This window comes from Mobula hypostoma, chromosome 18, assembly GCF_963921235.1.
Source record: "Mobula hypostoma chromosome 18, sMobHyp1.1, whole genome shotgun sequence".
Lineage (NCBI taxonomy): Eukaryota > Metazoa > Chordata > Chondrichthyes > Myliobatiformes > Myliobatidae > Mobula > Mobula hypostoma.
In genome coordinates this window covers 61,639,866-61,654,757 of record NC_086114.1, presented here as the reverse complement: position 1 = coordinate 61,654,757, position 14,892 = coordinate 61,639,866, and the positions used below count along the sequence as shown (strand labels likewise).

The window sequence follows — 14,892 nt, the reverse complement described above, 5'->3', positions numbered from 1 at the left end:
CAAAGGGTCTGTTCCTGTGCTATACTACTCTGTCATATGTCAAATGCAGTCTGATACAAAACAGGAAGAAAGCTACTTCCAATAAATTTCCTGTTTCTAAATGAAGTCGTGAGACAATACAGTACTAGAAAGGTAGATAATGGAAATACTCAGCAGGTCAGGCAGCATCTGTGGGAAGAGTTAACATGTCAAATCATCAGAACTTTAATTTTAGAATTCCAGAAAATGCAGTTATTTTTGATCAGTAAAACATACAAAATCTTTAAGTAATAGCTTTATTCCAGTTGTCTTATTGATCGAGTTGTTTACATTTTACAGGATCAGTTTGGACAATTCCCTTGGAATACCAATAATCAGATTTACTGGATTTCCTTCCTTGATGGGCGACAGCGTGTGTTGCTTTTTACTGAAGATGTGGCCATTGTTTCTAAAGCACAGCAAGCTGAAGACTTGAAACAGTTTGAAAAAGGAATTACGGTTTCTCTTCATAGCCTTGGCTTATCACTTGTTAACAATGAAAGTAAACAAGAAATTGCTTACATTGGAATTACCAGGTTAGCTTTGCTTTTCTTCAATAAAACTGGTTTAAGCAAATAGTTTGAATGAATTTAATAGAAGATCCTAATTCTGCTCCTGTGTCTTATGGTCTAAGGTCAACAACTATGATGTTTTGTGAGTAATGTCTCTCAGTTGTTAGGGCTTGAAAACATTTGGCTCATTCAATAATTTGAATTGAACATTTTAAGTAAAAGGTGCTTTGTACCTTGAAAATAATTAACGCATAATGAAAATAAGCAGTTTTAAATTAATGGGAATAAAACCAGAAAATTCTAGAAACATTCTTCTTTAGATACAGTTCTATCCTGACCTCTACTGCTGTTTGCGTGGAGGTTGCATGTTCTCATTGTGGCTGCATGATTTGTCTCTGAAGTTCCAATTTTCTTCTTAACCTTAAGGACACACAGGTTGTCAGGCTGCTTGGCCATTATGGTGTGTGCGAATGGTTGAATCTGCGGGAAGTTGATGGAAATGTGAGGAGAATAAAGTGGAATTGGTTAAGATTGGTGTAAATACATGGTTGATGATTGGTGCAGACACGGGGGGCTAAATACCGGTTTCTATGACTCCATGACTTAGCTATTGGACAAGATCTATAGAAAGAAAATCGTTAAATGTTTCAGGTCTGGTAGTAATGAAGACCCTGATAACAATTCTCTTCCCTCTGCTTTTACATAGATGCTGACTGGCCTATTGAGTTTCGAACATTTTCAGGTTTTATTTCAGATATCCAGCATCTACAGCATCTTTTGATTTCGAATTTAAAATTAATTAAACAAAAAAAATCATAGTTTGCATCATTAAAAGTACAGAAAAAATGGAATGTAACAAATCCAGCTCTCACTCTGATTATAAAAATTACAAATAAATTTCCTCAATCTCACAATTTTCCTGAGACTCCCCATCTTTCTGCTTGTTTACTTGTTAGCATTACTGGCCTTGTTAATAACATTGCCACCTCAGAAGAATTATCCAATGCATTTTGATTCATCTAACCAGGACTGTATGCTGGGTTACTTTCTCCACTTCTGCAGTTTTAGCAAAGAAACATCATCCCTGAACTCTGCAGACAAAAGCCTCTTAGAATTTGTACTGACCTGATGATAATGGAGGGCTCTGTTACAATGCTACACATGGAATAATCCTCACAGATTTGCTGTTTGCTGTTGTAATCATCTGCAAACATTTTTTTTCGGATTCAACATGAACTATTGAAAGAGAGAAGAGATTTTTACTTTGTTTCATAATGATACATATTTTTAAATGAAATACAGGTACATGGGAATTTTATTTTTAAGTGAACAATTACCAGAAGTCATAATTCTGACTTACAGTGAATCACAAACTTACCATCACAAGTTTTTGAAATGTATTTTAGACGTTTTGTCTAAAGCCACTTGATCAAAAATAAAATAAAGATATGGAGATCAATTCCCTTGTGACAAACCTGTGCAGTGTTTGATACGGCTAGTTCATTTAATCACCTTATTATGACAGTGAGATATAGGTAGAACAAACAATCTGCTCGACGAACTTAGTGGGTTGAGCTGAGTTCCTCCATCAGTTTGTTTGTTGCTCCATATTCCAGCACCTGCAATCCCTTATGTCTCCCTTGAGATTTAGAGCATGTTGTATTGTGAATTTGTGGTATTGAGGATTTATAATATTATGTTCAAAATATTATTGCAGTTTGAATATTGCAATTTGATTATTTAATGTATGCATTTTTGCTCTGTTAAGATTACATGTCTTTGATTTATAAACCTATTTTCCCAGTCCTCCTGATATACACATTTTTAATTATAAATTGATAGATTGCTATCAGTTTATGATGGTAATGATAAATTACTATCACTAGTGATCTTAATGCCAATAGTTTCAAGGTAATTATGAAAAAAGGTTAGTTCTAGTCCTCGGGTTGACATGTTAAATTGGAGAAAGGCCAATTTTGATGGTATCAGAAAGGATCTGGCAAGTGGATTGGGGCAGGCTGTTTCTTGTCAATGGTGTACTGGGTAAATGGAAAGCCTTCAAAAGTGAAATTTTGAGAGCAGAAAGCTTGTCAGAATAAAAGGTAAGAGAAAACAGGTTTAGGGAACCTTGGTTTTTGAGAGATATTGAGGCCCTGGTTAAGGTGGTGAAGTAGAATCCTAATGGCTTCTACAGATGAGTTAAGAGCAATAGGATTGCAAGGGACAAAATTGGTCCTCTGGAAGATCAGAATGGTAATCTATGCGTGAAGACAAAAGAGATGGGGGAAGATCTTAAATGTTTTTTTTTGCATTTGTATTTACTCAAAAAACAGGCAGTGTCTATAGAAGTGAGGCAAAACAGCAGCAAGGTCATGGCCACATACAGATTATAAATAAGGATGTGTTTGCTGTCTTGAGGCAAATTAGGGTGGACAAATCCCCAGGGCCTTGCAAGGTGTTCCCTTGGACCCTGTGGGAGGCAAATGCAGAAATCGCAGGGGCCCCAGCAGAGATATTTAAATCATCTTTAGTGACAGATGGGGTCCCAGAGGATTGGAAGATAGCTAGTATTACATCGTTTAAGAAAGGTTTCAAGAATAAACCAGGAAATTACAGGCTGGTGAGCATTACATCAGTAGTGAGAAAGTTACTGGAAGTTATTCTAAGTGACTGGATATATAAGCATTTGGATGGAAAGAAGCTGATTAGGGATAGTCAGTATGGCTTTGTGTGTGGTAGATTGTGTCTAACCAATGCTTGAGAGATTTTGGGGAAGTAACCAGGAAAGTTGCTGAAAGCAAGGCAGTGGATGTTGTCTACATGGACTTTAGCAAGGTATTTGACAAGGTCCCACATGGCAGGTTGATGAAGTAGGGTCAGTTGCTTGGCATTCAAGCTGAGGTGGTAAATTGGGTTAGATGTTGTCTTTGCGGGTGAAGCCAGTGAGTGAGAGTAGATGGTTGCCTCTCTGAGTGGAGGCCTGTCACTAGTAGAGTGCCACAGGATTCAGTGCTGGGTCTTCTATTGTTTGTCATAGATATCAATGATCTGGATGATAATGTGGTTAACTAGGTTAGCAAATTAGTAGATGACACCAAGATTGGGGGTGCAGTGAGCAGTGAGGAAGACTTTCAGAGCTTGCAGCAAGATCTGAACCAGCTGGAGAAATAGGCTGAAAAATGGCAGATGGAATTTAATGCTGGCAAGTGTGAGATGTTGCACGTTGTAAAGTCCAACCAGGATGGATCTTACATAGTGAACAGTAAGGCACTGAGAAGTGCGGTAGAACAAAGGAATCCAGGAATACTGGCCCCGAATTCATTGAAAGTGGCATCACAGGTAGATAGGGTTGTAAAGAAAGCTTTTGGCACATTTGTCTTCATAGATCAAGGTATTGAGTACAGGAGTTTGGATGCTATGTTGAAGTTGTATAAGACGTAGGTGAGGCCTAATTTGGAGTATTGTGTGCAGTTTTGGTCACCTAACTGCAGGGAAGATATGAATAAAATTGAAAGAGTGCAGAGAAAATTTATAAGAATGTTGCTGGGACTAGAGTCCATGAGACCATAAGACATATGTGCAGAATTAGGCTGAACCAGTGGAAGGCCCTCTTGCCCTAGACTGCTCCACCATTGGAAACATCCTTTTCATATCTGCTCTGTGTTGGCCTTTTAACATTCGAAAGGTTTCAATTCCAGTGAGTACAGACCCAGAGCCATCAAATGTTCCTTGTATGATGACCCTTTCATTCCTGGAATCATCCTTGTGAACCTCCTCTGAACCCCCGACAATGCCAGCACATCCTGAGTTATAAGGAAAGACCATAAAATATAGGAGCAGAATTAGTCCATTTCGCCCATTGACTATGCTCAGCCATTTCATCACGGCTGATTCATTTTCCCTGGCAGCCCCAATGTCCTGCCATGCCCTGGTATCCCTTCATACTCTAACTGATCAAGAATCTATCAATCTCTGCCGTAAATATACATATAGACTTTGCCCCCACAGCTGCCTGTGGCAAAGAGTTCCACAGATTCACCACTCTCTGGCTAATGAAATTCCACCTCATCTCTGTTATAATAGGAGGCCCCTCTATTCTCAGGCTGTGTCCTCTGGTCTTAGACTGTCCCTCCACAGGAAACATCCTCTCCACATCCACTCGATCAAGGCCTTTTGCTATTCAATAGGTTTCAATAAGGTCACCCATCATTCTTTTGAATTCTAGTGAACACAAGCCCAGAGCCATCAAATGCTCTTCATATGACAAGCTGTTCAAACCTGGAACCATTTTCGTGAGCCTTCTTTGAACCCGCTCCAGTTTCAGAACATACTTTCTAAGATAATGGGCCCAAAACTGCACACAATAATCTAAGTGAGGCCTCACATTGCTTTATAAAGTCTCAACATTACATCCTTGCTTTTATATTTTAGTCCACTTGAAATCAATGCTAACGTCGTTGCATTTGACTTCCTCACCACAGACTCAACCTGCAAATTGAACTTTAGGGAATCCTGCACCAGTCCCTTTGCGCTTCAGTTTTTTGTATTTTCTCTCCATTTAGAAAATAATCTACTCTTCTATTTCTTCTACCAAAGTGCATGACCATACAATTCTGAACACTGTATTCCATCTGCCTCTTCTTTGCCCATTCTCCTAATCTGTCTAAGTCCTTATATAGCCTCTCTATTTCCTCAAAACTACCTGCTCCTCCACCTGTCTTCATATCGTCTGCAAACTTTACAACTAAGCCATCAATTCCATCATCCAAATCATTGACATATAACATAAAAAGAATCAGTCCCAACACAGACCCATGTGGAACACCACTAGTCACTGGCAGCCAACCAGAAAGGATCGCTTTAATCCCACTCTTTGCCTCTTGCCAGTCAGTCACTGCTTTACCAAAGCAAGAATCTTTCCTGTAATACCATGGGATTGTAGCTTGTTAAGCACTGTCACGTGTGTCACCTTGTCAAAGGCCTTCTTAAAATCCAAGAATGCAACATCAACTGATTCTCTTCTACCTGTCCTGCTTGTTATTTCTTCAAAGAATTTCAACAGATTTGTCAGGCAAGATTTTCCTTGAGGAAACTACGGCCTATTTTATCATGTGCCTCCAAGTTCCCTGAGACCTCATCCTTAATAATTGACTCCAACATTTTGCCAACCACTGAGATCAAACTAACTGGTCTATAGTTTGCTTTCTTCTGCCTATTTCCCTTCTTGAAGACTGAAGTGACATTTGCAATTTTCCCGTCTTCTGGAACCATTCTGGAATCTAGAGATTTTTGAAAGATAATTGCTAATGCCTTCACGATCTCTTCAGCCACCTCTTTCAGAACCCTGGGGTGTACACCATCTAGTCCAGGGGACTTATCTATCTTCAGACCTTTCCGTTTCCCAAGAACTTCTCTGTAGTCATGGTAATCTCAGACACCTCATGATTTCTGACTCCCAGAACTTCCACTCAATAACTTCTGTCTTCTACAGTGAAGACTGATACAAAATACTTACTCAGTTTGTCCGTCATTTCCTTGTCCCCCATTACTACCGCTCTAGCATTGTTTTTGAGTGGTCCAGTATCCTCTCTTGCCTCTGTTTTACACTTTCATGCACATCTTCTTCCCCTTTGAATCTTTGGGCATCTACAGTTGCCAATTAACCTTTTGGTTCAGAGAGGAAACTGGAGCATGCATAGGAAATGCGCACAGTTAAGAAATGTGCAGACAGTACCTGATTGGACCTGTTTCCCTGGAACAGTGCTGAGTAGTACTACCCTATATACAGTTCTTAGTTAAATTTGGAAGGTTGCTACAACTTTTGAGAAATGTTGAGGTTAACTGTATTTTTGAAACGTTCATCATAGCAGTAAATGGTCAAAAAACACAAAATACAAATGTAAAATTTTTGGAAACAAAAAGTGGAAAAGTTCAGCTGAATACATTTGTTGAAGATTGGTATGTCAAAGTTATTCTCTGAAGCCGTCTCTATAATTAATATTTTGTTTTTGAAGTATTGAAACATTAAAAAATAGGTAAGTAAAGTTGGTGTGGAGGAAGAATTATTTCTGAAGGTTTTCTATCCCTTTATTTATTTTATTTAGAGACAGGCCAGAACAAGTCCTTTCAGCCCAAAGAGCTGCTCCATCCAGCAGCCCACTTATTTAACCTTAGCCTAAACACACGAGAATTTTACAATGACTGATTAACCTACTAACTTGTCCATCTTTGGACAGTGGGAGTAAACCAGAGCACCCAGAGGAAACCCATGCAGTCAGGGGGAGAATATACAATTCCTTACATATGATGCTGGAATTGAACTCTGTACTCCACAATGCCGTGAGCTGAAATAGCATTGCGCTTAACCCCTACGCTACCTTGACGCCACACAGCTCAGTAAAATGTTTAAGCATTATTTAATTTTTAATCAGTCTTCATTCTATCTTCAGCTCTGGTGTTGTCTGGGAAATGAAACGCAAGCAGCGGTGGAAGCCATTTAGTCAAAAGCACATCAATCTTTTGGAACGGGCCTATCAAAAACATCTGACGACAAGGACTGAAGAGCACTGGATAAAGTTGGATAGTAACTTAGAGGTAACATAAAGAGCTCTTGTCTAACTGAGCCTGGGTTCTGGTGAATATGTCTCACAACAATAGTTCTTGACTTTTTCATTGGAACATTCCAAACTCCAGAAGTCAGTAAGTCACTTGATGATTTCCCTTTCGTGAGTGACATTCAACAACATTTGGAATATTGTTTTCTGTATACTTCTCTAAAATTACCACTACGAAAATTATTGATCCATCATTTGCACTTCCACCATATATTTGTGCTATGTACAGAGAATAGATATATATAGTATATTGGGAAACAAATCAACCTGTCTAAAGGAATCAGCACAAGCACATTTCCTGTTTCTAATTAAGTTCCGTTGGCTAATAGGAAAACTTTTTCTCCTTTTCTCTGCTTTCAACCTGTGGGAATTCTGACATAAAAGATAATGCCAATTTGAAAACTGCATTTATAGATTACACATAGAACAGAAATCTTCAGTCCTTGGTGGTCATGCAGAATAATTCTTTAATGTAACTTTGCCTTTCAATTACTTGTCTTTTTGATAGCATTCTTGAAGGAACGCGTACTCATTTATGTTTGTCTAACAGCAGTGAAACACTTTAAGTGAGTGAAAGCCATGCAGTGATCTGGGTACAGGATAATGTACCCACAGTTGATTTGCTACTGTGGTGCCATTTCTGTTTGATGCAAGATTACCCTGCTTTTTTATTTTAGGCTAATTTTCACCGGATGGAAACTCGATTGCCTCAGCAAATGAGTATCAAGCGAGACTTTATATCAGGAATTCATGTTGAATATAAACAGTCAGCTCATCATAGGAGCTTACGTGCACAATTATATTGGCTACAGGTAAAGTTTCAATCCTCTTGCATTCTGATGGTATTGTTTTATTAAGGTCGGCTTAGTTTTGAAGTTAAGAAAGAAGACTACACACAGGTCAAGGTGAGAGATTTAAAAATGAGCGTTTGCAGGTTTTTAACTTTCCAGGCAGCCCAATCGAATCGCAATTCTTAAGCAAGGGCAAATAAAGCCACGGTAGGGACAAGCAGAGCAGCTGTTGTGTGAGTGGACCAGTGTTAGAGTGGGGAAGCTTTGGCACAGCAGGCTTGGGTGAGGTAAGATTCTGTTAAGCAGCATCTTCATTCTTCATCTGTTAGTGCATAGTTAGTGGCATGAAAATGGATCCAGAGACAGTGTTGTGTTCTTTGAGGTGTGAGAATTCTGAAAGACCTCCAGTCTCCCAGATAACTACATCTGCATCAGGTGCACCGAGATGCAATTCCTCAGAGAACATGTTAAGGAACTAGAGCTGCAGCTCAAAGATCTTCAGCTCGTAGGAAAATGTTAGGAGTTGATAGGAGCTACAGGAGTCACTCCTAAGTTGCAAAAGGCAGGTACTGTCAGGAGAGGGAAAGGAAATGGGCAGCCAGTGCAGAGTACCCCTGTGGACATTCCCCTCAATAATAAGTATACCACTTTGGATTCTGTTGAGGAGGACGACCTACCAGAGTGAGCAGCAGTGACCGAGTTTCTGACACTGAGTCTGGTGCGGTGGCTCAGAAGGGAAGGGGGGAGAAGAGGACTGCAGTACTGACAGGGGATTCCACAATTAGAGGAGTAGACATGAGACTCTGTGGACATGAAAGAGACACCCGAATGGTATTTTGCCTCCCAGTTGCTAGGGTCTGGGATGTCTTGGATCGGGTGCACGGTATTCTAAAGTGCGAGGGTGAGCAGCCAGAAGTCTTGGTACATATTGGCACCAATGATATAGGTAGGAAAAGGAAGGAGATCCTGAAGAGAAAATTTAGGGAATTGCGTAGAAAGCTGAAAAACAGGAGCTCCAGGATAGTAATCTCTGGATTGCTGCCTGTGCCGCGTGCCAGTGAAGGTAAAGATAGGATGATTTGGCTGATGAATGCGTGGCTGAGGAGCTGGTGCAGAGGGCAGGGGTTCAAATTTCTGGATCATTGAGTTTTATCTTCTGGGTAGTTATGATCTGTGAAAAAAAAAAGCAGGTAGGTTTGCTAGAGCTGTTGGGGAGAATTTAAACAGTTGTCAAGGACATGGGAACCGTAGTGATAAGGCTGAAGATGGGGCAGTTTGTATACAACTAGATGCAGTCTGTAGTGAGTCTGTGAGGAAAGAACAGGCAGATGATGGAGCAAAATTGCAGTCAGTGGGAGGAGCTCAAGCGTAACATGGGGGCAAAGTTGAAAATAGTGATGAATACATGACTGAAAGTGTTATATTTGAACACACGCAGTATACAGAATAAGATAGGTGATCTTGTAGCATAATTAGAGATTGGCAGATGTGATGTGAGCATCATAGAGTTGTAAGAAAATCATATTTGGGAGCTTAGAATCCAAGGATACAGATTGTATCAAAAGGACAAGCAGGTTGGTAGAAGGGGTGTGGTGGCTCTGTTGGTAAAAAAAAAGAAATCAAATCCTTAGAAAGAGGTAACATAGGATTGGAGGATGTAGAATCTTTGTGGGTAGCATCAAGGAACTGTAATACAGTCCTCCAAACAGTTGCCAGGATGTGGGCTGCAAATTAATTAATATATTATTTATTTATTTATTGAGATACAGTGCAAAATAGGCCCTTCTAGCCTTTCGAGCCGCAGCAACCTCCAATTTAACCACAGACTAATTATGGGACAATATATAATGACCAATTAATCTGCCAACTGGTACGTCTCTGGACTTGGGAGGAAACTGGAGTATCCAGAGGAAACCCACATGGTCAGAGGGAGAACGTACAAATTCCTTTTAGACGGCGGAGGGAATTGAACACAGGTTGCTGGTATTGTAAAGCATTGTGCTAACTTCTATGCTACAGTGCTGCCCAATATACCAGGAGATTTTAAAAAACGCATGTCAAAAAGACAGTGTTAAAATAGTCACAAAGAATTTCAATATGCAGGTGGATTGGGAAAATCAGGTTGGTGCTTGATCCTGAGAGAGACCATTTGCGGAATGCCTGTGAGCTGGCTTTTGAGAGCAGCTTATGGTGGAGTCCACTAGGGGAAAGGCTATTCTGGATTGGTTGTTGTGTATTGAACCAGATTTAACGAGGGAGCTTAAGGTCAAGGAACTCTCAGGAGGACTCTAAGGGACTGGATATGTAAGTATTTGGATCGACATGGACTGATTAAGAATAGTTAGCATGGCTTAATGCGTGAAAAGTCATGTCTAACCAATTTTTTAGAAATTTTTGAGGAAGTTACGAGGAAAGTGGATTAAGGCAAGGCAGTGGATTTTGTCTACATGGATTTTAGTAAGGTATTTGACAAGGTCCCCGCATAGGAGGCTGGTCAAGAAGGTTCAGTCACTTGGCACTCAAGATGAGGTGGTAGATTAGATTTGACATTGGCTTTGTCAGAGAAGCCTGAGAGTGGTCAAGGAGGGTTGCCTCTCTGACTGGTGGCTCCTGACTAGTGGTGTGCCACAGGTATCAGTGCTGGGTCCTTTGTTATTTGTCATCTATTTCTGGATGAAAATGTGGTTAACTGGATCAGCAAATTTGCGAATAACACCAAAATTCAGGGTGTAGTGGACAGTGAGGAAGGCTATCATGGCTTGCAAAGGGATCTGCATCACATGGAAAAATGGGCTGAAAAATGGCAGATGGAAATTAATGCAGACAAGTGTGAGGTGTTGCACTTCAGTGGGACCAACCAGGGTAGATCTTACACAGTGAATGGTAGGGCACTAAGGAGTGTGTAGAACAAAGGGATCTGGGAATACAGGTACATAATCAGTTGAAAGTGGTGTCACGGGTAGATAGGATCGTAAAGAAAGTTTTTGGCACATTGGTCTTCATAGATCAATGTATTGAGTACAGAAGATGGGATGTTAGGTTGAAGTTGTATAGGACGTTGGTGAAGCCTAATTTGGAGTATTGTGTGCAGTTTTAGTCAGGAAAGATGTAAACAAGATTGAAAGAGTGCAGAGAAAATTCACAAGGATGTTGCCAGGTCTGGAGGACCTGAGTTATAAGGTAAGATTGAATAGGCTAGGACTTTATTCTTTAAAATGTAGAAGATTGAGAGGAGATTTGATAGAGGTATACAAAATTATGAGGGGTATAGGTAGGGTAAATATAAGCAGGATTTTTCCACTGAGGTTGGGTGGGTTTACAACCAGAGGTCGTGCCTTAAGGGTGAAAAATGAGAAGTTTGAGGGGAAACTTCTTCACTCAGAGTGTCGTGAAGGTGTGGAATGAGATGCCAGCAGAAGTGGTCCATGCGAGCTTGATTTCAACATTTATGAGAAATTTGGATAGGTACATGGATGGTTCAAAGGTACAATAAGGAGGAGGAGGCAGAAGAAAGGAAGTTATAGGCCAGTTAGTCTGACTGCAGTGATTGGGAAGTTTTTGGAGTCGATTGTGAAGGACGAGGTCTCAGGGTACTTGGAAGCACATAATAAAATAGGCCAAAGTCAGCATGGTTTCCTTAATGGAAAATCTTGCTTGACAAATCTGTTGAAATTCTTTGAGGAAATAACAACAGGATAGACAAAGGTAGATGTTGCACACTTGGATTTTTGGAATTCCTTTCACAAGGTGCCACACATGAGGCTGCTTAACAAGCTACAAGCCTATAGTATATTAAAGCATCCATTAGACTTGCGAGACCATGGATCTGCGCCTGGAAAGTCTTCACTGTCCAGGGCGCAGGCCTGGGCAAGGTTGTATGGAAGACCAGCAGTTGCCTATGCTGCAGTCTCCACGACACCAATGTTGTCCAAGGGAAGGGCATTAGGACCCATACAACTTGGCACCAGTGTTGTTGCAGAGCAATGTGTGATTAAGTACCTTGGCTGGGGCTCGAACTTACGACCCTCAGGTCGTTAGTCCAATGCCTTAACCACTTGGCCACGTGCCCAAGTATAGTATTACAGGAAAGATTCTAGCATGGATAAAGCATCGGCTGATTGACAGAAGGCAGAGAGTGTGGATAAAGGGAGCCTTTTCTAGTTGGCTGCTAGTGAGTAGTGGTGTTGGGATTGCTTTTATGTTATATAAGTATAAAAGCATATAACATAATGCTTTTATGGGTGACTTAATGTCTTTGTGGGCATGTTTGCGGACAATAAGACAGTTTGTGGAGGGACAGGTTGCGTTGAGAGGAAGGAGAAGAGGCTGCAGAAGAAATTAGATTAGGAGAATGGGCAGAGAAGTGGCAGATGGAATATAGTGTCAGGAAATGTATGGTCATTCACTTTGATAGAACAAAAGCATAGACTATTTTCTAAATGGGCATAAACTTCAAAATTCCAAGGTGCAGAGGGATTTGGGAGTCCTTATGCAGGACTCCCTAAAGTTTAACTTGCAGTTTGAGTTGGTGTTTAGGAAGGGAAATGCAACCTTAGCATTCATTTTGAGATAACTAGAATATAAAAGCAAGGATGTAATGCTGAGGCTTTACAAGGCACTGGTGGAGGCCTCACTTGGAGTATTGCGAGCAGTTCTGTGCGCCTTATCTAGGAAAAGATGTGCTGACACTATAGAGGGTTCAGACAAGGTTTACAAGAATGATTCCGAGAATGAAAGTGTTATCGTGTGAGGAGTGTTTGGTGGCTCTGGGCCTGTACTTGCTGGAATTTCGAAGAATGAGTGGGGATCTCATTGAAACATATCAAATGTTGAAAAACCCTGCTAGAGTAGATGTGGAGAGGACTTTTCCTGTAGTGGGGGAGTCTTAGACCAGAGGGCACTGTCTCACAATCAAGGGATGTCTATTTAGAAAGGGGATGAGGGATTCCTTGAACCAGAGGATGTTCAATCTGTGGAGACCCAGTTATTGGATGTATTTAAGCCGGAGCTTGATAGGTTCTTGATTAGTCAGGGCGTGAAAAGTTACGAGGAGAAGGCAGGGTAATGAGGTTGAGAGAAAAAATGGATCAGCCATGATGAAATAGTGGAGAAGACTTAATAGGCCAAATGGCCTAATTCTGCTCCTATATCTTATGGTCTTATGGGTTTAGATTGGCTCTTCCATCTGATATTCTGCGGTCAAACTGATCACTGGTTTGTCACCTTAAACTTAAGGAGGTCTGACAATAAGTATATTGGTGGTTAAGGTGGTGGTATAATATTTTAAAGCCGCCGCAAGTCTAAATGATGGGTCACTAACAAGATACTGGATATGTGTGACTCAAGAAGTAAATTAAAGAAAGATAAAAACACAACAGAGGGAAGAACAGGCAGAAGACATCATTGCCAAGGAACAAGCAGGCTTCCTTAAGGGCAGAAGCACCACTTAGCAGATTTTCAATCTCTGCACCCTCTGTGAGAAACACCTTCAGCACCAGAGAGAGTTCAACCATGTCTTCATAAACTTCAAGAAGGCGTTTGACAGAGTCTGGCATGATGCCTTATGGGCCACCATGAAGAAATTCAGCATGGGGCAGAACCTCATTCATACAATCCATCAGCTTTACGCCAAGGCAACCAGTGTAGTACTTGCTCAGGGCACCATCGGGGAGTGGTTCCGTACCTCTGTAGGAGTCCCATCAGGGCTGCCTCCTCTCCCCAACTCTCTTCAACGTCTTCCTGGAACGAATCATGAGTGTTGCCTTTGAAGATCATGTGGGCACAGTCAGCATCGGAGGGAAGAGCATCACAAACCTAAGATTTGCTGACGACATTGATGGACTTGCAGGAAAAGAGGACAAACTGGCCAACCTGGTCAGCCATCTTGACAGAGCCTCCACAAAGTTTGGAATGGAAATAAGTGCCGAGAAAACCAAGCTCATGGCAAATGCCAATGGTGCCATCACAACAGACATCTCAGTCCATGGTCAGAAACTTGAGACAGTGCAGCAGTTCAAATACCTGGGGGCAATCATCAGTGTGAAGGATCAAGACCAGAAGTCCTGGCAAGAACCACACAGACAATGACTGCACTATCCAAACTCAAGACAATATGGAGGGACAGCAACATCACCATGAAGTACAAGATCAGACTCTTGTGTGCATTGGTATTCTTCATCTTCTTGTACGCATGTGAGAGATGGACTCTCACAGCAGAGCTACAGAGGAAGATAGAGGCATTGGAAATGAGATGCTATCGCAACATCTTGGGCTTCTCATACTTGGACTACATCACAAATGAGCAGTTCTGCAAGACCATTCGGCTCCACATTGGCCCCCATGAAGACTTTCTCACAATGGTGAAGAAAAGGAAACTGAGATGGTACAGCCACGTAACAAGATCCAGTGGCCTTGCAAAGACCATTCTACGAGGAACTGTGGAGTGGAAAAGGAGGGGTAGACAGAGGAAAAGATGGTTGGACAAAATTAAAGAATGGACAAGGAAAACATCTGCGGTGACCCAGGCTCTGGCACACAACCGTGACAGATGGAACAGACTGGTGCAAAGCTTGTCGTGACGGCATCCCGATGACTCCACCAGGAGTTAAGGGTGCAGGGCAAGGCAAGGCATAATATTTCAATGCTGGAATGGCCCCTGTTTAAAGTCATGTTGGTTAAAATTTTACTCATATTGTCAAGTTTGTTACTGATTATATGATTTGATATTTTACACAAGATTTATGTAAGACCAATGGATCTACAGTTTTCTAAGACTATTAAAGCTCTTTTTAACTATTCAGTAGTATACCTATACAGTTTCCTGTCTACTGCTTGCTCACTGTCCAGTGACTCCATTAGGGAGATTCACAACTCTTGACAAATTTCCTCACTGAGACAGAAGTTGTGGGTTCAGGTCACAATATAGGGTATCCTGTCCAATATTTACCCTACAATCTG

At 41.1% G+C, this 14,892-nt stretch overlaps 1 protein-coding gene across 2 annotated transcripts in view; it reads left to right on the top strand.

Moving 5' to 3' along the window:
• vps13c (vacuolar protein sorting 13 homolog C) overlaps nucleotides 1–14,892 on the top strand; it is a 387,651-nt gene that overhangs the window by 300,599 nt on the left and 72,160 nt on the right. For both annotated transcript variants that reach the window (XM_063070973.1, XM_063070975.1), the window contains exons 65-67: nucleotides 319–554; nucleotides 6,980–7,124; nucleotides 7,822–7,956. In XM_063070973.1, the coding sequence (XP_062927043.1) occupies nucleotides 319–554; nucleotides 6,980–7,124; nucleotides 7,822–7,956 (516 nt within the window). The remainder of the gene's footprint in view (nucleotides 1–318; nucleotides 555–6,979; nucleotides 7,125–7,821; nucleotides 7,957–14,892) is intronic.